This window comes from Neodiprion virginianus, chromosome 6, assembly GCF_021901495.1.
Source record: "Neodiprion virginianus isolate iyNeoVirg1 chromosome 6, iyNeoVirg1.1, whole genome shotgun sequence".
Classification (NCBI taxonomy): Eukaryota; Metazoa; Arthropoda; class Insecta; order Hymenoptera; family Diprionidae; genus Neodiprion; species Neodiprion virginianus.
In genome coordinates this window covers 24,302,261-24,329,747 of record NC_060882.1, presented here as the reverse complement: position 1 = coordinate 24,329,747, position 27,487 = coordinate 24,302,261, and the positions used below count along the sequence as shown (strand labels likewise).

The window sequence follows — 27,487 nt, the reverse complement described above, 5'->3', positions numbered from 1 at the left end:
AGGATTTTACAGTGAATATGTAAGAGTAAGAATGTTTTTACTGTGAATGTTGAGAAAGAAGCAAACAAAAATGCTTTAAAAAAAAGTTTATTCAATTATGTATCAGCGAGGCGTGGGTGCAGCTTATAGTTGTTGAAGTTTGGTGAGCGAGGTATAAATAAAAGAGGAAGAATGTAGCGGGTCTTTATATATCTAAATAAAACGTGTTTTTTTTTCTTCTACGATATTCTCTTGCCCTGAGAGGATGGGAAGCCAAGTAAAAGTTTGTCGCGGGGGTCTTCAATCTCGCTTTGGAAGCACAGGAGGAGAAGGTGGGCAACAAAGGCCGTGAAAAATATTAGGCAGCACTAGATCTCTTTCAAATGACACAGCAGCAGAAGCAGAAGCAGTGCGTGGGTGGATAAGAGAGCTGGTACGTCGTGCACAAAGGCATATATATATATATATAGATATAGATATATAGATATCTGCCACAGGTCGAGGATGGGCTACTACGAGTATAGGCTGCAAGATATCGGTATAGATGTATGCAGAAAGGAGAAAATAAAAGTACCTCATAAAAGTTGGAGCTTATATGCTCCAAGAAGCCTCGCGAGAACACGCTCGTGGTTTTAAATTATGCAGAAACATTGATTTCATGTTTTAAAAATGAGCCGTCAACTCTGAAAAAGCGCTGACACGGTCGCTACTGCCCACTCTCGAGTTTTGTCCTTTTATACGTTCCCCACGAAATTGCCATGTTGAACAATTACTAGGTGTTGGAATTAATTCGCAGTGTTTTACAAATCTGTTTTCGTGAAAATAAAAAAATAAAAAAAACGCTACGAATTAATTCCACCACCTAATACATCTGCGTTCAATTGGTTCGGTCACGCGACACTTTGCATGTCGGACTCTTCGGCAATGAGGCAGGTTTTTATCGTCAATATATAATATTTATAGAAAGTCTCTAAAAAGTATCTGCAACAGTTATCACGAGATTTTAATAAATTTGCAAAAACTTGACGGATCAGGGTCGTAAATAAATAGCCACTAATTCTATTTGACCAAAGCAACGCGTCTTATCTTTGCATAACCGCAAGCAGTCGTCGCTTGCTGTCGAGTGTAAAAAAAAAAAAAAAAAAACAAGGACAAAAAGACAATCACTGAAATTGTATATTAAAAAAGTTTTAAAGATATAAACCGAAGCGATCGGAAAGTTTCTACTGGTTTCAGAGAATTGACGATTCTCGCGAAAACTTTTTCCCTTCTCGATCTGTGCTGCATATGCGGAGCGTTTACTTTTCCGCCGATGTCGAGTAGCTATTCGGAATTGACGGTCAGTATTTGAAATAAGTGCAAGCGGACATTATCGAATGCTTTTATTTTTCATAGTGAAAGTCAAGCAGATCTAAGGTGTCTATCATTTGTTGACAAAAAAAAAAAAAAATAAATAAAAAAAAAAAACGATCCAAAGACGGCGAATGGTCGGTAATTTTACAAGTGGCTCCTTTACTGGCGAACCCTTCAGAAACAGACACTGAACGAATCTTACAGATATAATGATCCTATACAGAGTGAATCCGGCTCGAAGGTAACTCTCGGAGACAAGTGGTCCGAAGTAGCGAACAAAAGGCTTCGTCGTTAAAACGCATCCCTTTTGTTAAAACCGTGAGAGATTCGACGGAAGGAACGAAGACGACTTACTTGAGTGTTAGTCGAGCTAATTGAGAGGTGTATAAGAAGTTTTCCTAGCGTTGATTATTTGCCTTCGGCCGGCTAACTTTGATACTTATAACCCTCTCTCGCCGTCCGCATCGCATCGCGTTTCATCGATTCAAGCTGCAAGGATCTTAGCGTTCGTTACCTGTCTTCGCTTTCGCTGTTCGTAAACCGACGGTAATAATGCTGATAATAACAACAGCGCGTACCTTTCCACGCGAACAATTCATTATTCTCCATAATGTTACTTTCAGGTTTTATCAAAGCACCGACGCCGTTCGCAGCTTTGCTCGCCTCCCGCAGCTTAAGTCCTTTGAAACTGAAATATCAGAAGCAGAGCAAGGATCCCGCGGTAAACCGCGCTGAAAACTTTCCACAGAAAGTGGCCAACGATATCACCGGACCCTTCGCTCGACGCAAGGTTCACAAAATTTTTAACGCTAATGAAAACCGTCAGCTCGCAAGGACTGCCGAATAAATTCCTCGGCCGTGCCCGTATTCGTAAAAATATTCCAAAAGTCTATTAAATCACGGCAACACTCGCGTCCACGTTCGCGGTTGTGAAAAATAGCCGATCGAGCGTATATATCGTATAACGATGGCGAAACGTCGTCTCGATTTTATTATATTTAATTAGGCAATTCGAATGTAACGAGTGTTGCGCCCGTAACGCTTCCTCCGCGGCATCCGCTCTCAACGACGATGATGTCACTGGTATATTATTGCCGTAATACTGAACAGAGTAAAACGAGCGCGTAAACCACGCGTTTCTCTTCCAAGAACGTGGAAGTCGGATTAAGATGCGGTGTATGTAAAAGCTGTATAATGGATGCGAAGGAATTTGCCTGGGCATAATATGCGAGTATAATACGTTACGTCATACGTATTTCAGTCTCTTATCGAGCCCTCGGGTCGTGAAAAATCTAAACGAAATGCGAATGTGAGCACGAGGATGCGTGGGCGGCACCTTAACGCTCCCGGAGAGACGTGAAACAATAAAGGGGCAATTCGGAAAAGTGGATTTCGGAAACGAGCGATGCGTTTGAAGCGACGCAGTCGAGCGGGTTCCGCGCGGCCAGCGATGTTGTTATATCGTGTTCGCGAAATGGTTCGCAGGGGGTCCCTCGCTTCTTTGACTCGGATATACATTTCTCGAGGGAAAGTTTCGAATAATAAATACCAGCGTGAAGAACTCTCGGAACTCTCCATTTGTCGACGATGATCTACGACTGACTTGGCACGATCGATCGAGAGTGTCGGTCTAATGGATCGAGTCGTTTTCCGCGCTTTTCATCATTTCTCGGACACACGCACGCACGCACACTCATGTATATTGTATACGCATAGGTATATTCAATTCTTATACATGGATTCGTTAACGAGTCCGGACTGTAGGAATAAATGGGAAACAATCAGGCAATCGAGTCAGAGCTCGACCGTTCTGGCTGCCTTTCAAAATTACCGCCATTTTGATACGGCCATTTTGAATTTTGCCCGGGGTGAAACTACCGGTTTCACGCTTCGCGTATCCTAACAAAGTTTTCGACCCCTTCGCTCAGAGCCACTGGCTTAATTGTATAAATATTAAATTCTGACGTCAGTGTACACAGCGTGCGGTGTGCACGCGGGTGGGTTGGTAGGAAGGTAGGTACGGTAGCTGGATGTCCAAGCTTTTAACGAGACTCGGTCGCCGAGCGACACAGATAAATGATAATTGTACTCATAGCTTACGAAAATCAAGCCAGCAATTCGGAACACGGGTCTGTTTGAACAGCTTGTGGTGAAAAGTAGAAGAGACCGCGTAGGAATATGTGTACCTGTAACATACAGAAATACATAAGCGCGCGGCGAGATTTTTTTTTACTTTTTTTTTCTCTCTCTCTCTCTCTCTCTCTCTCTCTCTCTACGATGAGTGAAAAAACGAAGCCTTGTGTACGTTCAAAGTGGAATAGGGGAGAAAGCGATATCTTCATTTGTAAGTGGCTGTCGTGTAATTTTAAAGTTACTGGACCGTTGAGACGTTGATCGAAATCTCTGTAGGTATCTCTTCGCTGATAGTTCTTCGTGTACACAGACGTGCTTTATCATCGCTCCGCGGTAATAATTTACATCGAAGCGAATAATCTGCAGAGTTTTCAACACATACGTGATCCTCCCATTAATTGTAGTGATAAACTGAGCCCGGTCAAAGGCTAGACGCGAGCCAAGCTGGCGAGAGGACCGCGATAACTTTGACAAGTTTGAAGGACGGGCAAGAACCAGTATAATCCGCGTGCCTCGAAGATGAGATCTAAGATCGAGATTTCATTGAAATCCCCTCATGCGTAAAGTAAATTAAACGTCCTTTGGCCCCCTTTGATCTTCGGCGAAAGAGTCGATTTCAAATTTTCCAAGCGTATAAAGGAGCCTTGAACGAATTTTCCCTAAACACATTCGAAGCGATTTCGTTCCGAAAGGAATTCCTCTCTTCCCCTCACTCATGCGAGGGCCAAGGAGAAACACTCGAAAACGTTCGCGATAGGTATACGTTAAAATTTCATTCGTATTCCTCCGACAGCGGCAATTGCGACGTGTAAAAAATATCGCCGGACGAGTATGAAAGATCAATCGGCCCGGTGTTTCGACGACGACGTCTGGGCCAGACGAAGTGGCACACATCCCTCCTCCCGTAGTCCGAGAATAACATTCTTCGAAGTGATCCGAAAATACGTTGCAACGACGTCGAATGCATTTCTACGTGTATGCGCCGATCCGGCGTGAGTCGAGATCGGAAAAGAGGCTATTCCGAATATTTACAAGCTATCAATATTCGGCCCAACGCTGCAGCCATGCGTGGCATGAGTCACGCGACCGGACTCTTCACTCGGTTCGTGATCCACCCTCTTTCGACCCGAGATGTTATGCGGTGTTATTAGCCTTCCAATTAAACCCGCGTATCGTACGACTTCTCAACGAAGGAGATCGTTGAACGCCCGTGGCGCTGGATCGTCCATGGATCCGTGATGCAGGGTGATCGTGACGTCATGGAACGCAACGACGCCTCGTCTTACAACGCTTGTCGTCACTCGTCATCGCCTGGCTAGTTGTCCTACGAGGGAAGTCGCGATGAATATTCACAAGCTCACACGTGCGTCCAGCTAGGCCCTTTGAATATCTATGGGGATATTTCCCCGGACTCGTAGAAAACGTGCGCATCTCAACGCAACACTCGTCGTCTCTCGTGGGAATTTATTATACACACCTGCCGAGCCGTCAGCCAACTTGTACGACCGATTTACGAAGCTGCACTGCGTTATCGCTAATCGAAGATGTCTGTGTAATACCGACGGTGTAATCAAATAGGATTCTCGTAATCACCGCGGCTATCGTGCTTCGAGACTCAATATGTATTCACGTAAACACCAAGTATTATTTCATCGGTCAATCGAGGAGCTGTTCACGCCGGAAACTGACGAGGTGCATCGTTTTTGACAATTTTTAGTCCCCGTTTTCAAAGCGCGAAACACGAGACGGTTTTGGGCGTAGAAACGATGTTTTGCTTCGGTTTTAACAACGATTATTTTTAACGATTCATTACGAAACCAAACAATGTAACCTAAAAGCCCAGCACCGGTTGTCCGTCTGGTCGAATTTCGCCTCGGTGTTTAACCCGGCCGGCCTTTTCATCTCGACCAAATATTTGCATTCATTATCGCGATAAACGGTAACAATCGCATCGGGAGACCGCAAAGCTGTCCGACAAGGTGCGAGTTGGGAGTGGTGTACCGTCGGTGACACGGTCTGATGCAATTTCGGAAGCCCACCCGGGACGAGGTCGCGGAGTAAATTAACTCTCTACACGTAGCTACCCAATTGCGTCTAACAATAAAACAGTCAACGCACGATCGGCTCGGCTCGATTCCTGGTTTTAATATCGAAACCGTGCAGCTTTTAAGCCCGCACCCGTAGCGCCTCGTCATTCTTTCGACAGCTGGACTGCGGGAGGATCTCCCAATGGAACGGTGTAACGGGTCCGTTTATCGTATCGCCGTTCTCATCCCCAACGACGGATGTATCGGTCGTTCGTGAAACCGGTAGCACGGAACACGTCGCGGACGGCAAAAGTTCCAGCGAGATAGTCGTAATCGCAGCGGCTATTTCGTGCCGACTTGGCTGCAGGGTGCAGGCAAGCTGACGCCCGTGTCGTGACGTTGACAGTTTTAGATTGATGCGAAAAGGGAACTCTCGTAAAACGATAGCCACACCCGCCCGCTGGTAATTGACTACATAATTAATACCATTATCAGCGTTCCGACAACGAGACTCCGGCTCTTAACCGCTCGGCGCACTGACCGATTCTCCCCCGCGTTGAATTACCGACGAGTTTACGCGCAACAAAGATCCCTTATCGCCGTTTCACCGTTTCGGCGATTTTAAAACTGATAGTAAAACCCGGGCTTTTTCTCCGCGCGCCCTCCTACACCCTTCGAAATGGTCACGCCTCGCTGAAGGTGTACCGGATCAGCCTCGGGGGGTGAAAATAGCCACCTTTTATACTCCTAATTATTCCCGAATGCGTAGCAGTCCGCCACTCCCAGTGTTCCGGATAGAGCTGTTCAAGTTTTTCGCGTGGCTTTTACCCGTACTCGGTAGCACTCGTCGTTATAACGACGTGGTTTATAGTTTTCTCTCTCTCTCTCTCTCTCTCTCTCTCTCTCACTCTCTCACGGTAATTAATTAGTCCTGCTGCACCTACTGCACCGTCTTCCTGCCGCTGTTTACCCCGGCGTTAGTCCAACGTCCAAACAAACTTGGCTCCATCGCCAGGATGAGCGTCCTGCGAGCTAACTGCGACTACAGCAACGGAGAAATTAAGATTGGGATCTTTCTCTCTAATTAAGGACCCGCTATCACTTAACACGCCTGCTTAGGTACGCCCGCGCAGGCTGAAACCATTTTAACCGGAGCCAAAGATTTGTTTCCAAAGCTGAATGGACACGGATAAACGCATCCGGGCATTAAGATAAACACGGTGCATCCGTACCTTCTAAACTCGCATATTTGCTAATCGTGCAGATTAGGCAAGTCGGAGCTTAGATTAAAGAGACGACGGTCCGGGCTGCCGAGGAGCAAAACTGCCGGCTACAAGCACCGGTCAGACACTCCTTCTTACGGTCTAAAAAAGTAAGAAAAATAGCTTCAAAAATTCAACGTCGAACGTCGAATGTCGAATATCGACTGGCGGATCCAATTCAGCCACACAATTATCTTTCGAACCGTTTTTCCGGACGGCTGTTACCTCCGGGGCGAATCGAGGCTGGTGAATTAAAACGATCCCGTACCCTCTCGACATGTGCGTGCTTCGGGGTGCCTGAGTGTGTTACGTACGTACCTGCTATCTGATAGGTGTATCGATTGTCTCCGTATATTTATACGCGTGCAGAGAACGCTGGCGTGCCGGGTGAGCTCAGATATATGCATCGGAGGGAAATATCATGGCTGATCGTGAGGGATGAAAAAAGATTGTCACACAGCCGCATACGTCAGACCGTACATGTCACGGGTCGTTACCCCCGATTCCGACATTTTTAATTGTCTCTTGGAATTGCTAATAATCCACGCAAATGCCGCACACACGACGCTGCCGAGTTTTGTCCGTTTTAGGCGTGCGGTGAACACGCGATAATTCTTTGTTAAATCGTAACCAGACATCGGACAATATCGTTGGTTTTCTACGGCAGAGATCCAGATGAATATAACGGATAAAAGAACGTGGGCGTTGTGTTGTTACAGACGTGGAGGCGGCAAGCCTCGTCAAGTGGTTATTAATGAATCGAATTGAGCGCCTACCTCATCCCGTTGCACAATATTTTCCGACTTTCTAAAATGCGAGTTGACCGCGTCTTGCGGACTTTTCAACGCTTCGATTTAACCGAGTCGAATGATTGCGCAGAATTACGAGGTTTCGGGAGAAGGTATTCAGCACAGGCGGGAGTATACCTGTGGTTTACGGAGTTGATTAATATTCAAACACGCCTCCGCGCCTTTTCTCAGGTATTTGCATGAGCCAAACCCATTTTCCGTAAATGGCTAATAAACGACTGGTGTATAAACTATGATTTTCGCTACCAGACGAGCACATGGCCGGCGAGATAGTTCCGCACACACACACACACACACACGGTCGTACACACGGAATATATGCATTTATCTATACGTATAGTGTAAATAAACGTCTACTTGATATTGGAAAAATGTAAAATATTTCCTAGTAGAACAAACTCCCACGTCGCGAGTTTACCCAGCGAAGAAATATCCCTAGGCGGGTGCGGAAAGCGTGTGTGTGAGCAGAATGTACGTATAAAGTGAGGGTGTGTATTTGGCAAATTCTTAAGAAGCTTCGAAACTTCCTTAGTGTCATTCTACGGCTCGGGATTCGTGTCTGGAATTTTCATTCCGCGAACATCGCGAAGAACTAAATAGGGCTGAAAGCATTTCTCGAGGCCTATTAAATTCTATTTATAGCATGTCGCAGGGATATAGTGAAAAGATTTTCACACCAAACTTTTTCAACGCATCACGCCGTGAGGATTTTAATTTTTTTTCTGTTTTTTTTTTTTGTATTACTTCTTCAGCCGCAGGGTAATGCGGATCGATATTTGACGGACACCGAGGGTGAAATTTTTATTGAATTGAAACGAAAGGCGCGTACTTGTAACGGGTATACCTTTGAGTGACGGTTCATCTCTGTCGGGAAACAACATTCGATTACCGTTGAACATCGTTTCCGAGACGAAACGCGGCAGATTAAATTGGAAACAGCGAGAGAATGGAAAAAAAGCCAACTCGAGGTGGAAGAGAGGATAATAACGAGGGATCTTGTCGTTGAGCCTGATAGCGCCGAAGATAGGAGCGGAGAGAAAGAAAGGATGATACAGCTTCGCGCGGGGAGGTGTTAGTTTAAATATAGACAAACGCCTGTTTCAACGTGAGGGACTTACGGACCTCGATGCCGTGTACGAGCGACTTTTAGCGAGCGCAGGGATGCCTAATAATAGTTGGATTATGTTGAGAATAGTTCGTGAATCAGAGACCATTAAATACTTGTTTTAGCCAATCAAACTATCCCATATCTAGTGTCTAACTAGAAGCCGTACCAACGTCTCTAGGGTTCAATTGCCGTATGACTGATTTCACGATTTATGACCAGAACGATTAAGAAAATAACAGTGCCACGCTGCTTCGAATTGACGCTGTACCTACCGAGAATTTAGTCTTATTAAACTCAAATATATCTAGAGGGTCAATTGTCAAAGGTCGTAAAACTCTGAGAGTGAGGAAAAAAAATTACTCGTTAAAGTTTACGCGTTATTCGAGATTACTCGACGGCGTTTGCGGACCTAATTCAATTGCATTTGAATCGGCTGATTGGTTTTTTGCTATCTGACTCATCTACAGCTCCTTATTTAGGTCTCATCCGACGAGAAACGTCGAGTTATTGTTCGATCGTGGCAAGTTCTCGAACATTAGCATACCTGACATTACAATCAGTTTCCGCCCGCCGTTGTGCAGTGTTGGATGTGACTCTATGGTGACTAAAGCCAAGTGGATTTAGTTATTCACATTCGGAATCTTGCGTAGCTGTAAACTCTTGTAAGCCGAAAGCTTAGTTGTGCCTTATTTTTCTTTAGTTTTAGCTACTTCTTTTCATTTTTCATCGTATTACTTCGGATATATAATTTTTTCATTCGCCTGTAGATGAAATTTTGTAAAACGAATAACGACTATCTGATAACGTATCCAAAGTTGTACGGCAGCAATTGCTGCGAATGACTTGCAAAGACTGTGTAAGTAAATGTCAGGGCATTGAGACAGCGAAGACGGGAGACCGATTGCTTTAATCGAAAGATCCGTTTAATCAAAGACTGACACAATATGTCGACTAATTAAAGTAAAAGACATCGCGAGACTTGCGCTAATTAAAATTTGAATAAATTTACACTTACCCGTTGTTATCTGAACAGCCGACGCTCGGATATGTCTTCTAATTTAGATTGAGCCAACAGTCGGGAGTGAACTAGGGAGGTCGTTAGCACATGCTCACTTGCAGCAGACAAACACCTTTCCGGGGGGTTTAAACTTCTACACACAACCCTCGGTACCGAACCCTCTGCTACGCTTAACACTCACGGAATGCAGGCTGTACAGGATGAGGGGATCCCTTATCATTCTATAATAATTTCTCTAGCTCGCAAGAATTCTCCAGCGTTCCGAGTATTTTTGAACCCAGAGTACGGACTAAACCGATCACATTTCTATCCCTACAAATTGTCCGCTTTCGGGTATATCGTAATGCGCAATAATTTTCACCCGGAGAGCGAAAGATTCAAGCCGCGGGAAGAGAGACGACGGTGTAGTTCTCGAAGGTTGACATAGCGTTTTGAGAAAACCACCGCGTCTTATGGTTTCGAGGAGATATTCGCCCGAGAAGATGAAAACTAGACGCCCTATGTGTATAAACATGCGTTGAATTTATGCAAACATCCCGGGGTCTCGACCAACACGTGTAACTTTGGTACACTACTGTGTACAGCTGACAGAAGGGTTTCCAAATTAAACAAGGGATCGTCCCACTAATTTACGGTCGGCTGACGTCTATTTAACCAGGGGAATGCCTTGGCTTAGCTTTACTCTCCATTTCTATCTCTATGTCCGTCTTGCCTGTGTGTATGTGAGTACGAGTATGGGTGCGCGGTTCTGCGGCTGTACCACGCGAACGGCTCTAACTTTGACCATTTTCCACGCCCTGCAGCATTTCCGAGGCCTCTAATTGTCAAACAAATTGAAACGTTCTTAATTATCAATTTACGACGCGTAACTCAAAACTCTAGACGTCGTCGATCCACCGTCCAGACTTGACAGAACTGCGAACAACAACCGCGGCGATGTCGTTCCGCAGGATTGTCAGACACGTCTTCGTTCAAGATCGCAATTAAAAATTCTTTTCAAGGAAAAAAAAATCTATCCAACGGTAACGTTGAATTGTCTTTACGCGAATATGGGACACTGGTCGTTGGAAAGAATCTCGCCGAATGTCGCGCACTCTTTGTGCGTATAAATAGGAGTGTGTGGTATTTTGGTAGGCCATTGACACTCCGGTGACAAGACCGGCGTAGCCGCTGCGGTCGCCCGCATGTCTCCCGACTCATCTCGGTGGTCTTTGAATAAATAATTAGTCAAATTAGGGTGTGACAAAAAAAGGAGCCGCGGCGTCGGTCGGGTGTAATCTGTATAGACACGGAGAGAGAGAGAGAGAGAGAGACGCCGGGGAGGAGTATTGTTTCGTGGAACAAGACGGCTAGGTTGCCGACGAAGAAGGTCTGGACTCCAGGCGACGCGCATGCAGGAGAAATTAGATATACTATTTATTTTCGAGTCTCTCGCTCGAGACTGCGTCAGTTTTGTCGGACCCTCTCGGAGCGTCAGATTTTCGTTATCCTTAGTGAATTCCTCTTTGTCCAACAACGAGCATTGTTCACCCTTCGCGTTTGTCCTACCCCTGCAAGGCACGTATCCTGCAGCGGAGCACTCTCTGCACTATATGTGTCGCATGCTTAACTAGCAGAAATTTCGCAACCTCCTGAAGCCAGGAATTACCTTAATACCTCACTTACCTTAGCGGTGGATAAGTATTCTCAACGGTTTCAAGCTTCAATTTGCTTCACGTCAGGCAGCTGGGCGTGTATGTGTACATGTATGTTAAAATCGACTCACTCGACACATTTTTGATATTTTAAATTTGTCCATTCGATGAGCTAGCTTGTATAAAAAAGACTCCTGAAATAACATAGCGTATAATGTTGTGTTGAATCATCGCAACATTTTTGGCGTAGAATTCAACGTGAAATCCGGCGGTTCGATCAATTTCGACATACTTTTTTCCCAGTGTATTTATTCGCCGCGTAGTATTTATATCACCCGATCTCGTCTTTAAAAAGTTACGTAGATTTATCCTCGGGATGATTTTGGTATGACAAACGATCGTGCGAGTTAGGAAAGTATAATAGTTGTATATAAGTATAATACAAGTATACCACCGAGAACACACGTTTCGAATATCGTTACGTACAATTTCGACCAGAAATTTCAAAGCATTAAAAATGCAACCCTGCGAGTATTATATTATTGGCTAGGGCATGAACAACGCGTGAATCATGGACCAGTTTCCAACGGTCAGCTCTAAGTTAGCGTATACTCGAAAAGTAGGTTTACGATCGGATCGTTTAAAACGTGCCGTGAGAAAAGTTATAAATAAAATAACAAGGGACACAGAATGCGTAGGAAGTGACATCGGTGCACAGGAAAGACGATCGCGAGCATGTAACCTCGACCAACTCTTACAGCATACATATATCTATACACCGCGACACGTCCGGCGTGAAAATAGACGCGAGACAATAGTGGTAACGAAGTCACGCTCGCCGCGATCGTTCCTACTAATCAACTAACGGCGAGCGATCACCCTTACGTCACGTAGAAACATGTGCATATAACGATATTGAATTGCGAAACGGGTCGTCGCGTTGGCATAGCCATATTCGTAAGTAACGACGCGAAAACCGATCTCACGAGGCGTGCTTAACGAAGCAAGGATGGAAGTAAGGAAGGAAGGAAGGAGCAGCAACGGAGCTCACAAAGACGATAAATGGGACGGGAAATTCTTGCGAGAATCGTATCGCTCGGGATAAAAAAATGTGGATAAATTGAATGACCAACGACTCGCGACTCGGTCTAAATTTTTCAAATTGATGTCGCGAATAATGCGGTCGCGTACGCGCGGTCTCTGACGTTTGTTACGAACGTGGCCTTCTTGTACCTCGCGTTATGCAAATTCATAACGGTATAACTTAGCGGAGGTCTGCAGTTTGCTTTATACATATACATGTATACGTACGTACGTATTATGCCCAGGTTGTTACCACGGGTAAGGATTTGCATGCACTTCCTCCGGTGTAATCCCATTCCTATCCGGGTAAGTACGAAGGTAATCTTCCCGCTGGTCGATTTTTACCGCATCATGACAGCCGCGCTTCCGGTCTCAACCCCTTTACCGCCCCCCGCCTAATTCACGTACCCTGTAAAGTTTCCTTCTTCTTTCGACTCGAACCCTCGGGAGGACGTTAAGGCAATCGTTAAGGTATCGGCGCGCCCGTTAAGAGCACGATCGACCCAACCAGCCACGATTCCGGAGGCTTTTAAAAAAATTTCCGCACCCGTCCGGATGTCGGGGAGGATCGAGTCTGATTGTGCGGCTAATAATACCCACTTTCGCGAAAATACTACGCTTTATATCGAGTAATAGTTCAATGTTGAAATTTCCCGCACCGGTTTTCTTCGAGCCGAAAAATATGTTCAAGGTTTTTTTCCAACGGTAATGTTTTCGATAAATCGGTCAAAAATCAACGTCGCGGCGGAACACACGAAATTTTATGCACGATAAAACCTGAACAATAAATATAAGGTGTCCTAAACCTTTGAATAACAAATTATTGTGCTGAGGCAATTTTTACAACAAGATAGCATTGTAGGGCTTTTGGGGTCGCTGATTACAAATCTGAAATCAGATTTGGAAAATTCAAGATGCCGTATCCAATACGGCGGTCGAAAGTATAAAATTTGATCGAATCCGGTCAAAAAACTCTATGCAGGAGTTTTCGGAGGCGCTGATTCGATTCGCCGTAGTGAATTTTTAAAATCTGATACCAGAATCAGCGACCCAAAAACTTATGTTTTATATAAAACATGTATACGAGTACGTGTAGACGGGTAGCTGTCTCGGAAATGAATTATTCCTTCAATTTTCACGATTTTTTTCAACAACTTCTTTCTAGCAATAATAATTCACATTATATCGCAATAATTACTCTGGAGCATTGAATACCTATAAATACCCTATCAGAAATATAAAAAAAAACCGCAAAAAAATGTTGAAAAGTTTCCTAAATATACAAAAAATTGATATAAAATAGGTGGTGTAAGAATAGTTAACAATATGACGCCAAAGGATAAAAGTGGGTAGGATCCGACGTCTCGGGTAGAAGCGTCTGCTGGCCGCCTGAATTCCCGAAAGCACAGCTTTTCCCAAATCATAGGTCTCCCGTGATCTCTGTGTTAAGGGTCAAAGGATTTCTCGCGGATTCCTTCCTCTGTATAGTATCACAGGGTTCCCGAAGGACGAACTCTCGCAAATTCTTGACGCGGCGTTATGGCGTACATAGGACTTTTAATTGGGGGGGATGGGGTGACTCGGCCGAGGAGGTTACGTCTCTCGAAAACTGCCGCAAGATAAGGGGGGTCCCCGATTCCCCGACTGTGTACCGCACACATCGGTACGAGTCCTGAAGGAATTGTCGGTGAAGATTAGGGAGAAACTGAGTGAGCCCTGGGCGTGAGCGTGGTTTATTTTTAACCGTTTTCCATGCCCCGACATTGGTTCAATTTACAGCCCCGGCGGTTCCCGTACGTGCTGCGGGACAGATGACGTCACTACACGTGTATCAAAGCTCACAAAAACCGCAGCTTAGCGTATAACGCGCGGTGGCTCCTGGGTCGAGTTATGACCTCGGATGCATTTTTATAAATGCAGCTATTTTTCGGTCGAGAACCACGCGTCATAACGACAATAATTTTCGAACCTCCCATAACATACTTATGGCGTCAAGCCCTGCGGCTGTAGACGGTATGCGCGACTCGCAGGCGTCGAGCTTACGTGGAAACACAGGGTGTACAAGTGTGCGGCTTTGAAATGTCAACGAACGAATGGCGGACGTGATTTTTCCTTTTTCCAGGGAGCGTTTTTTACTTCGATGCAACGCGCATCGGGCGCTGGAGTGCGCATATGGAGTCCGGGATATTTACACCCACGTGATGCGGAGTAACTTACATTAGCTATGCGACACGTTAGTAAGTTTAATTAACGGTAACGATCATTCTGGATCCTCCCGGTTGGTGTCGCTGCAAGCTCCGCGGTCATTTTCACCGTTTTAAACAGTCACGGACCGAACAATGGAGCTCGGACTCTACTCGGACTGCAAAGCAAACGCACAAAACCACACATTCCCTTCACCCTCGTTCGAAGAAGAGATGTCGATACAAAGCGAGAGTTATGCCTGTCCTTTAACTTCTTTATTATCGAGTACTTTGCTGCGGACCTTTTTAGTGGACATAACTTCCAGAAACGTGATTCGACAGGCGTCGTTCCGTTGCGTCTACCTGGCATGAACACCCCAACTACACGAGTAGGGCAAAAAAAACGAGCGAAGACACGTCACGAGTAACTCGACTAGTCACGTGACACTTGGCTCTGATCTGATACCCAAGAGGCAATATCTGTCCAGTGACGTCACCCGATCCTTGCAATTCTATCGCTTTCCACTCAGTTCCATTGCGCAGGTAAAACTCAACACCAGAGATCAAACCCCGATTCGTGTGCATCCAATGTCCATCGAATTACTTTCATCTCCTCACAGGGTTTGGACTCTGAAATTCAGATCAGTTTCGAGTTCGGAAATAAGTGAAAAATGTGTAATAACACCGATCCGCAACGCATTTAACACCCGAGGTGAAATATTTTGTATCAGTTATACGTGGTTCGCGATATCGCTCATGCGAGGATCAATTGTTGCCAGGGATTTTTAGCTCGCGAGGGTCAAACGTTGTAACGACTATTCCTGCAGTGGTCCGGAAAATTCTCGGAATTTTTTTCTCTCATTCCTTCAGTTTCCAACTGGAACATTTTTGCCGTCCTGTTCTGGTCCGACCGAAAAAAAACCAAATACATTCCGCTAATGGAAAAATATACGGAGAGCTGGAAAATAGAAAGTAAAAGAAGTTGGACAAAAAAATTACATCAGAGAATCCACGGCTTGGTTTTCACTCGCAAATTCTTTACCTCATCGTGGGTAACGGCTCCTCAACAATGCGTGGGTACGGGCGTACAGCCTGAGGCTCGTTAGTTATGACTGGTTGAAATGGGTTAGACAAACTCGGTTCTAACATTATTTGAAAGGATTTACGAGAAAAGAAGCAACGCGAATATTGTAAATCAAAAAGATCGTAGGAAACGTGGGCTGATTGCCACACACGGCTGTATCTCGCATCGCTGAGTCATAACCGCGAATCTAATCTAACCCACAATTCCTTAGATCACTGATACCGGAAAGAGCAGCTTTTAATTATTTGGTTAATGAAAATTTAGGTCCCTTCGCAGCACCGAACTCCAGATAAATCGATCGGAGTATATTTATCGGATTTCTTTGTATGTTATCGTAACACCGCTCTTCGGGATCGTATATCGACATAACTTGTGCCTATAACGAATACATTTCGACGGATACGTTATTACATGTCTCGTATCCAGCATATATTCTTTCGCAAAACGCTACATTTAACAATTCGACGATTCTCGTTCCGTTCCGTTTCGTTTCGTTTCTTTGCGTCCGTTTCTGCGTGTGCGTGTATAGCCGCGGGTCAGACTCGCGTGCTCTCAAGTACGCCCTCGAAAATACCATCCTAAAATACCCCGAACGTATACTCGAAGGTCCTAAGAACCTCGGGCGAAAGAAAGCACTCGAGATGACGGTGATTAGACACTCGCGTGGGCGTCTCTAATTTCCTTCGTAATTTTCTACAACTGTATTACAGCGCAACACTTCTCTTCTGCATCTTCCATTCGAACTCGGGGTTAAAGATCGTTCAAAAGTTCCCTGCGATGGCTGGAACGCATATTATCGGTCGCAGAATACAATTTTTTCCAATTTTTACACCCACCGGACGTAAGCAGACGCAGACCTAGATCGCACCGCTTTAAGGGTATTAAGTAATAGAGCACGAGCCACTTGACGGAACGGATTTGAGAGAGAGAGAGAGAGAGAGAGAGGCCACGAGAGCAGACAGCTGAAAATTGTTCCCCTTATCATGTCCGACAGACGCGACCTCGGGGAGAAGACAAGAGCCTAGAACCAGACATGCGGGGTCTAGCCAGGATATATTTAGGGGTATAAGAAGGGTGGTCCCGGGGCCTGGCCTCGGCGCCAGATAAGATTTAAATTGAGAAGAGTTATTCGAGCTAGTTGCTATAAATGGAATGCCGAAACGCATTCCAAGTTGCGTCCTAGGGCTAGTGCCACGGCTCTTCTTCCCTTACGAGGATGTCTTTTGGCCATTCTCTATTCGACGAAGCGAATCGGTTAGGAATTCCTTGGCAGTTGAGGGACCACCTGGGTATTCGAAAACTCCCGTATAGGTGCACGTAGGCACGTTCGAGCTCGCTTCTCATCAATTTGTCTTCAGCCCGGCAGGGTTGGACCTGCGTCTTAGGATCCGAGGGCAACTCCTTCGGGAAGGAGCAGAAAATATACGTCGAGGAACCCGAAGTGAAGAATAGAGTTTTTAAAGCGATAACCTTATACGGAGGAAAGTGAGAGCGGATGCTCGGCTCAGGTGCGTTGGATAAAATTTGGTAAAACACTCCGACGGTAAATTGAAATTGGTAAACTTTCGGGTGTTTATGGTCTGCGCTTCAAAGTTGTACAAAGCGTTGTGCATACAGCCCTGTAGACTGTAAGTGCATATATGTATATATATATATATATTATACATACATGTATGTATACCTACCAAAGCAACGTGACGAGTTATCTCATAATCACCACCTGATCGACCGTATAGGAGAGTACCCCGATGGAATTTCATTTAAAACTTTAGTCAAATGTAAAATGACGGGACCGAATTCCGATAGTTCGAAAACGCGACGAGTTTTTAACCAGATAAATACCGTCGCGTCACTCGGAGTTTAAAGGTGATCTGAATTTACACAGATTCTCTGACCCTCGGTGTACGACTATTCGTTTTTTTTTCAAATAAAAACGTAAGAAAACACCGCTTCAACTCGAGAGAATCAAAAAGGGATGATAGTAGTATGGAGAGGGGGGGGGGGGGGGCCAACAAAAAAAAAAATTGAATGCAAAGTTAATGTGTCATCGCGTCTGCAAAGAAGGAGGCGGATGAAAGTTTTCGTAAAAATAAAAGGCAACCTTAAAGTGCAGGCGATGGAGGGATATTATGCAACTTTCCACTTGAGGGAATAATTTTTCAAAGAGCTTATACGTTCACCGCGTCCCAGCTATCAGTCGGATAGCTGGGAGTTTTCTTTGTTTTGCGGAAAGAGGCGCGTCTTTATACCTTGCACGGAAAATCCCGCATTTGTTTTTCCACCCTCAGAGATTCTTCCGGACCATCGAACCCGCGCTAATCTTTTTAAAATTTCTATCGCGATTGCGATTGCTGTGTACAGCTGACTAGCCTGACGGACCAGAGGTTCGTTCTCCTTGCGCATTATCCCAATCACGGTTGCCTTTCGCCCTCCAAGACAAAGAGGACCGCGAAAAAGAGATTACCAAGAAAAACTTTTCGGATAAGGTGTCACGTTGAGCACGGAATATTCGCGACGAGCTTTGTTGAAGACGGGGGTATTTTATCCCGATGAAAATCAATGCTTGCGAATGATTACGACTGTCGTTAATTTCTCACTTTTCTCTTTGCAGACAATGAGGCTTCCGGCGACGCACGTCGCGTTGTTTCTGATCCTGGTACTGGTGCCGTCCATCTTGACGACGACGTCGCGAACGCGAAGTAAAAAGAAGACGAAAGATGTGAAGCAAAAACCGATGAACATCTGCGACATCACCGAGCAAGGTTCTCTTATGTTTTGCTACTGCGGTTCAACCCAGTTGGGTCTTACGACGGACGTCAACTGCTGGGTCTTCGGCGCTCTCGAACCCGACTTGCCGATATGGGGTTACTTCGACTCTCAGCCCGAGGTGCGGAAGCTGAAATTCACCCTCAGGCCCGACGGAGTCTTCAATCACATTCCAACGAAGCTGTTGAAGCAATTGAAACACCTCGAGGTTGTCGCGATTCAGTACGCCATGCTGAGCGTCCTCGCCGAGCGAGCGTTCTCGGACATACCGGGACTGGTTGAGATAAATTTGAGCCAGAACAGGATCGTAAACTTGTCGCGGCACGCCTTCGAGAAGATGAATAACCTGACCCACATCAACCTGGACGACAATCGGATCGCTGAGATAAACAGAGACGTCTTCGGAAACCTGCCAAACCTGAAAATGCTCTTTATCAATAAAAACAACCTGACGGTCGTTCACGACCAGGCGTTCAGGCACCTGACATCCCTCGAGGAACTCGAGCTGAGTGGAAATCAAATTTCCGTTGTGACCAGGGAGACGTTTTACGGCTTGAAAAACCTCGTGCGTCTAGATCTGAGAGTCAATCGTTTGGCAATGATCGGCGATAAAACTTTCGCCGAAATGCCCAAGCTCACGGAGATGGATCTCGCCCAAAATCAAATCGAGTATATATCCGAAAAAGCTCTCTACGGAATGACGAATCTCCTCAAGCTCAGGCTCAGCGAGAATGAACTCGTTACCCTTGAACCGGACTTTCTCGTCGGCGCTCCGAACATTTGTCTCCTGGACCTCAGGGACAACGAACTGAAGACGATGACCTTCGACAACATAAAACCTATCGTGACCAACCTCTACAACAGCATCAGCTACTTCTACCTGGAAGGTGAGTTTGCAGGATTCTCTTATACTCTGACTAGAATCCGCTACATACTTGAGGCTTCGAGATGGATCATACATGTACCCGTCAACGTATTGATTTCAATAACCACTGATCGTAGCTTCCACCCAACAGCCAGTTTCTCTCGGGCCATGATGCTAACCCTCAAACACCACACATGGGTTACGGTGAACCATAGTGACATTTTCAAAGAGGCAGCACTCCCGATAGTATTATCCGAGTATTTTTCATGTACCTTGGAAGCTATAGAAGCCATTACTTTTATCCATCGATCTGTTGTTTCTTCATTGTTCGTCGCCTCGATCGAAAGAAGAAACATCAAAATCGACGTATTGGATACCGAGATATCTGCGATATCAAAACGCTGGGTTACGCTACGGGTGGCTACGGAAGTGTGGTGTTTGAGGATCGAGTCACGCGGCACATGTCAGCTGCTGAGCCAAATAGCTAGTCAGCCAGAATTAGTTGACCAGAAAATGCCACTCAAAATCAGTATTTACGTCGTCCGCTCGGGAATCATTGAAAAGGTATGAATGTCCCTATAAAACCAGTGCGCACTGAACAGGGGTTTAAGGGTTGAAATTAAAGGAACCTTGAAAGTTCCATTCGATCAAATTCCAGCTCCAGTGGAAGGAATCGTTTCCTTCAAAATCCGTTCCGAATGGTTTTTCAAAGGATCCATTATTTCTGCGTGGATCCTCAATACCCGCTTCAAAGAACCGCTTTTTCCATCAATCCCTGTCCCATATGTATATACGTGACTGACGTGTTTTCCGAAACGGTAGCGTCCGGTCAGCCCTTGATTTTTCCGCAATTTACAGCAAATAAGTGAAACAAACAAACGTCGGTTGCATCGTACGGCTTATATCAGGGAACGGGTGCTTGAAGCTGATACGGGCGATGACGCAAAAAGACAAAGTCACGTGCAGACGGATAGATCTAACTTGTTAGATCGGGCGTTACGGGCCGCGCACGTTCGCTACCATCAAATATTCCCGGATAAACGAACGTGCGGGCGTTCCACTCGGCATGTACTTCGGGTTAATGTATCGAGTGCATGGGGCACTTGTGTATCATGCACGCGTGACCTTAGCTGCGCTGGATCCGAGTCTGCACCCTGCGAAAAGGGAAGGGCCAACGAGAGCGAGAGAGAGGGAGAGAGAGAGAGAAAGAGAGAGAGAAAAAAGGAGAGAGATAGAGAGAAAGATATTATAGACGGGACGAAGAAGGGAGGGAAGGCTTACGCGGATCACCTTAACGAGGCCCCATCCACGTTTTATTACATAGGGGTCGTCTGACATCTGCCTTTATGTACTCTGAGGTCAGGCGGGATACTTTAGGTGGCTTGCATGAGGAGAGCCGCGTCTCTCTTATGGGAATATGAGCCAGACAGGAGGGAAATATAGCGCAAATACCTAATATATCTTTGGCGAAAGTGCCAAACTGGCCTGCTCGCGGGATATTAATCCGAACGGAGAACCGACGCGACGCAACGCACGGGGTGGAAGCGTAAAAAGAAATGAGATAAAAAAAAAAACAAAGAAGAACCCCCCACCCTGGGCAGACGGCGAAACGGAGGGGAGGAAATCGTGGATTTCAAACGAAGGGCCCTCCTCCTTGCCGTCCCTCGATATCGTCCCTCCGCTGAGCCCACGGGTCCTTAACAAGGATCTATTCTATTAGCGGGAGACGTGGGAGAATTTGTCGCTGTAAGGGAGCGGAAAGGACGGGAGATGGAACAGTGGCTGCAGCAGTATTTAGGAGGTAATAGCACCTAGCCGGTACCCATTAACGGGGTACACACCCTTACGGCGGTGAGGGGGGGGGGGGGGCATTCGCATGCGTCTTGTAAACACATTGCGGTCCGAAGGGTGTTGCGGATTAACTTTTACTCAGAAATCCTGACTTTCTCCTACGGATCATGATTAGGCTAGATTAAAGGGTTCGCCGGCTCTGTTATTTTTCAACAAGAAAAATTTATTATAAAAGAAAAGATTGGATCTTTGCAGGCGTCGAAAGTTTTACTGATGGGCTTGAGAGTGTATACTGTGTATTAGAAATAGTTGGAACTACTGGATCCACTCTTTTCGCTCGTAAGCGACCCTCGCCTGCAGGTCGAATTTAAAAGCTCGATTCAATACGTCTGCGATTGAGTGCAGAATTTGACTTTGAATAGGAACGTTCCTTAATTGGGCCACGCGTACACGTTTTCTGCACAGAGTCCAAATCGAACGGGGAGAATATAACGAACTTGGTGATACTTAGACGCAGTAATTGACCCGCGTTAGAACCGGCGAGAGAATGGCAGATCTCATAGGGAGATTCGAATACGTGCATACATATATATATATGCAGCTTACTTATAATATAGTCCGTGCGGTGCCTTGGATCGTTCGTTACAAAAGAACGGAACTTGGTGAACTTTGATACTCTAACAGCGGATCAATTTTACGGCTGTTTACGTATCCCGGCCACAATCGTTGAAACAAGTCTTGAAAAAAGTGCGTATCTATCTAGTCGCGATTCGTATACGTGACGGGCGTACATACTTACGTATACCGTGTGTATAGATACGAATTACGAATGGCGCATCGATAAGGCTCGACGACGCACTCCCTGACATAAATCGCAAAGCCCCCCGACGCTTTTCGACGCCCTTCGACGCCGATTCGCATCGACCACAGCCTCGCCACTCCCCCGAACCAGACTAGACTACTTCTATTTATTTTACTCCTCGTTGCGTATACCAGGCGACGGAGATCACGATCTCGTGCGTGGGAAGGGCGGAGATTTGGGCGAAGAACAGCCGACGGCGGGGTGATTTTATACTTTTTATCCGACTTACGAGTCTTGCTGGGTGATGGAAAGAAAACGGGAAACAAAAAATATCGTGAGATGCTCTGTTTCAGATGCGGGGATTTGAATCGTGGTGAAATATTGATAAACTCTGAAAGGTTTCCTAACGCGAAAATTTTATATCATATTTATATACAAAGGGACCAACACCCCGGAATTTGAAAAGGTTGACTCTTAACTGTCCATATATATTGCATAGGGGCCGATAAAAATTCATAGGCTGTACGAAATACTGTGTATATACGAGTATATACATATATATATATAGGTATGTGTCCGTGTGTTATGAAAAACCTGATGTTGACTGCATGAAATCAAATCTGCTCTGCTGTTCCGTACAGCGGCATATACACTGGAAAACGGTGCTGGCAGCGAAAAAATGTTCATTTACAGAGGGAAATGAATTTATATACGCGTCAGAGAACTGATTCGATGAAATTCTCTACACGACGAATTAAATCAACAAACAAAGAAAATTGTGTAACAGTGTTTCGTTTAGGAAGAAACAGAGGGTATGTACATATTATTTCATGCAATGGGACTCTCCCGAGTCTCTGGCATCTCTTTGATTGTTTCAATGATTAGAATTCCAGGGTATATAACCCGAGGCGCATTCTGTACAATAAAAGAATTAAGAAGGAGCGAGAGAGAGAGAGAGAGAGAGAGAGAGAGAGAGAGAGAGGAATAGACAATTGAACAGATATTTCCACGTTCTCCAGTTATAACCTAACGGTCGTTAAAACTTTACCGAGACAATAAATTGTAAGAATTAGTAAAACACACCGCGTATGGTCCAAGTCGCGTGGGGGTTATTAGAACAAACATTTGTGACTCTCGTCTTGGCGTTGACGCATCGTGAAAAATTTCCCACGATGCCTACGCAACAACGCTCGTTTTACGCACGTATGCTTTTATTGCACCCGTAGCTACGTAGCTACGCACGCATCCACCTATAACGTACGTACGTGTATGCACATTGCACACGTTTGCTATACGCGGCGCGGAGTGGAGAACAAGCCGTGACATGTGGCGTGCGAATCACGATTCGCGTGGCCACGGCATTGTTTCGGGTTAAAACAATGAAAAACGCCCGGGAAGGAGAGGATGAAAAAAAAAAGAAAAAAAAGAAAAGAAAAAACGAGAAAAAGGAAAAAGAAACGGCGTTCCACGGACTCAATGGATGACGTCACTAAGCCACGAGTGCAGCTCACCGCAGTGTACAAAATTCCCGGTCACGGACCACCATGGGATCTCTGCACTCGGCGACGACGTCGAGACGCCCAACATCTGCCGAGCTAGACTGCACGCACGCACCGGCAGAAGAGAACCGTTTTTCCGGATTAAAATCCGGCCTCCTCCCTAATCGCTTGTGACCCGACCCAGTCTAAACCAAAATATACACGAATCGGTGTCCGTGTGTTCGTAATTCATGCCCCCCGCGCTATTCTAATACCCTAGATGCTAGAGACGTTTTTGAAAAGGGTTAAACCGATCCTCACCACCCAGTTTGCAGTGCACGCGTCCACGCGCGTCTCATTCGACATTTGTCAATGTCCGTCTTCCTCTCGCTTCAGCCTGGTTCACCCATGTGATACGGAATACGTCACGGCCAGTATTCGCACGTATGCGTTATACGTGTATGGCGTGTACGCATATTTACGGGTTAACAATGGCGGGTTGATTCCGAATTCGATGGGGTAGAGTCCGGTTTACAACCCCCCTTACATTCCATTTTATTATTATTATTTTTTTCTTTTCGTTTTTTCTTTTTCTTTTTTTTTTTTTTACTTCTCCTTCTCCCTCCTTACATTGTCGATCCGGCTCGATGTTTTGACTTAATCCTATAACGCGTATTATTCCTGTGTAAATACGCGGCGCAAGGGTCAGGGGAGTGATACACTGCAGGGTCTTGATTGCTGCCGGAGCTGGTTTTCTTTTTGTCTAACTCTATGGGAACTCGTCATTCCATACAGCGCGATGTGCACGCGTTACTGCGATCGCCTGCATTTCGGACTACGAGTTTGCTCGTATCATGTACGTGTAGAGGTTAAACGAGACTCGCACGCGATTTGATTCGGCCGTTTAGGTGGTATATATAATACATGCATACCTGCGTAGTTTTATCCGCTTGACTGCACACCGCGAAAATTTAACCTGGGCGGTAAATCGTGTCGTTTGGATGTTTCGTTTCAATTTTCGTCCGATCATTTTCACTCGTTCCCTTCCACGCGGCTGCCGCGGCGACTGCTGATCATCGCTGCACATTTTCTACTAAATCGAGGAAGTCAGAGTGAGAGAAAGAGATAAATACAGAAAGAGAAGATGGAAAGCCGGAGCCGAGCGTTCTCGGAAACTGCGAACGAGTTAAACCCGCCTAAAGCCGCGTCAATAAAATCCTGCAAGCTCGTATCGTAGAGAGATAGAATGAGAGAGAGAGAGAGAGAGTGAAAAGGAGAGAGGGAAAATAATCCTCTTCCAACAATCCATTTCGGAATATTATACGATGAGCCTAGTTATATCGTGTATTCGTGCGCCTCCGTACTCAATGTGTGAAACTTAGTCGAGTTCTCCTTCTGCCAACATACCGCGTTGTTATAAAGCACACCGCCTGTATGTTATACATACATGTATGGAAAGTATATTGCTGAACGTAATACAAGCAGAGCAAAGTAACCGCGGGAATGCACCCATACTTTTCTCAAATACATACGTTATATGTACCGCATGTATGTATCATAGTATGAGGCTGCAGAGGATCCGGGATTGTCTATTTTCTTCTTTTTTTTTTTTGCTATCGCACAAAAGTTGGTCGGGGTTTAGTATACGACGTGACGTTAATGAAAGGACTTGTATTTTTCGACAAGAATTTTTACGCCGAAGCTGAGGATTTTCCAATTTATTTGTTTCTGTCGTAAATAATGGGATTTAGTGGTTGTATCGTGTAACACGTTTACGGGCGTACGGAGTAAGTGAAAAGCTTCTTCTTTCGAGCTTTACGAATATAAAGGGAATGAATGTATTTATATAATATGTAGCTACATCGATGAAACGAAAGATTTGGGTAAGGAGAAAAAAATATAACGCGGAGGAAAGAGAATTCGCAGGGGATGTCAAAATATCCGAAACCCTCCGTTCCTAAGTGAGCTTGTGTAAACGAACGTTCAAAATGTAATAATGAATAAGGAAGAGATTCTCGTGAATTCACAGCTACGTACATACCACGTCTACGTTATCGCAGACTGTTCCCGATCATTGGGTTATTCTCGGAAAACTTCCTCGGAAAACTCCTGATAAGCGGCAGGTTGTTGAGATATGGCGATAGATATATTCGGCCTGCACTAACTAACGACCCGACAGGACTCGTTGGGAATGAAACACGTCTGTCGACGGAGATACCGCACATAATCCTAGGCTAGCTTCGGGGGAAAACCATTCGAGACTACTCGAAGAGAACGAGTAAACACATATTAATGTACATAAATCACATTGGTACTTGATATAATGGACCGCCCACTGCGTTCCGGGCTGCACAGAGCTCCGGGGCATGCATGTGTGGTGGAGTATAATACGTTTACGGATATGTATATGCAGGCAAGGGTGTAACCAAACACGTTTCATATTTTCTGAGGGGCATTGTTAACGCATTAAACGTACAAACATATCCACCCCCGATATTGTACGTCGTGTGTACCGTTCGGGTGCTTTGAAAACGACGATAATAAATCCCGGACGAAGTTGATAATAGGCCCGATACCGGGCTGCGCGTACACTTACGTAAATATAAAAAAATTTTCGAGAGGAGGAAGGCAATTCGATTAACGTAACGAGGCGAGAAGGTTGTTGAAATAAGAATTAAGGAAAACATCTGAAGGAAACATGGAAGCAAAGAATATTTGGTATTTCGGTGCCCCGAGTCCCCCGGGATTACGTATCCATGATTATTTCATAAGGGTTGCAGGAATATGAATATGTATATATCAGAATTCATCGCGCCGGATCCGGGCAGCCGAATTATTGTCCTTGCCTCGGTGTGTACGCTGCGCGTTGTACTTGCCAAGAGTTTGCGTTAAAGCCCGAAGTTGAAGTGCTGCCGGCTAATGTCTGGCATAATGAAACCAAAACATCCCCCAGGTTGGCCAATGGGGCCTTAATCATATACCCATATACCTGGGAAGTTTTGGAACCCCGGCGTCTCGGGGCCCCGGGGTAAATTGTTATTATTGCATAACAGGACCCGGACGTTTTGATTTGTTGTCCGGTCGCGCGTCCCTTTGCGTTTGTTTACCCCCCCCAACCTCGCTCTCTCCGTCCCTTTTCCGTTTGCTTCTCCTCCGTTTAATTAGCACCGGGAGTCCGAAACAACGTAAACGGAAGATAATCGCCCCAAAAAAACGTTCCGAAACGCGATTGATCGCCGGAGATGATATCGAGTCGAGCAAACTTAATTCCGCTCATCGAATTTTCGGATCATCATTTTATGTGCCGGGCGTTTGTATTGAGCGTCAAAAGCGCAGCTGCAGCAACGAAGCGATGATCGGACGTTGCGCGGTCAAAAACAATTAATGGAGAGCTATTCCTACCGCGAAATCAAATTTTGAATCGCTGTGCACGCGCGATTGCAGATTGAAATAGTTATTCACCCATCGAACGTTGCGACTCGTTTTCAACTTTATGTCGAGGCACGCGTAAAAATTTATTTCTAAAAACTGGTATCGCCGTTTACCCTTGATTATTCGCGTGTCTCGAAGGCTCTGGAAAATGCCGCGGTGTTGCTTAAATAACACGTATCTTATACATTTCGTTTGTGATATAGTTCGATCCGGCGATGATTCACAGCGGTAAATAAACGACCCTTCTTAGCCAATTCGCTAAAAGCACTTTATTAAATTGATAAATATATGAAATATCATAGCCAGCTCGCTTGGGGGAATTGTGCATGGTAGAGCTTCCTGCAAAGCTCGAGGAATCTGTTTGCTCTTCTATATATATATATAATACATTATACACACGTATATATACGTATATGTGTCCGCGCGATCAATCGATTGATTATATAATTATGAAACTTTTTAATTGTCAGCTAACTTTTTCTGCAAATTATTCGTTATACCAACGGCGAAAATCTGGTCGCTCGATAATTACTGAGATAACGAACTACTATTTTTACTCGTTATTTTAATTGATTAATAATTAATGGATCCATTATCCGTCTCGCCGTTAACTGTATACCTACACACAGCCGAAGATACCGCGCAATTAGGGAAATGGGGGACGTACGAGTTACAACTCT

General features: G+C 45.3%; 1 protein-coding gene across 1 annotated transcript in view; it reads left to right on the top strand.

Annotated features, from left to right (window-relative positions):
- Nucleotides 1-5,508: 5,508 nt before the first annotated feature.
- The window catches only part of LOC124308233 (connectin), a 34,460-nt gene continuing 12,481 nt past the window's right edge, over nt 5,509-27,487 (top strand). Inside the window, exons 1-3 of the mRNA XM_046770749.1 lie at nt 5,509-5,514; nt 14,327-14,336; nt 18,285-19,326. Coding sequence (XP_046626705.1) covers nt 18,288-19,326 — 1,039 coding nt within the window. The 5' untranslated portion in view covers nt 5,509-5,514; nt 14,327-14,336; nt 18,285-18,287. The remainder of the gene's footprint in view (nt 5,515-14,326; nt 14,337-18,284; nt 19,327-27,487) is intronic.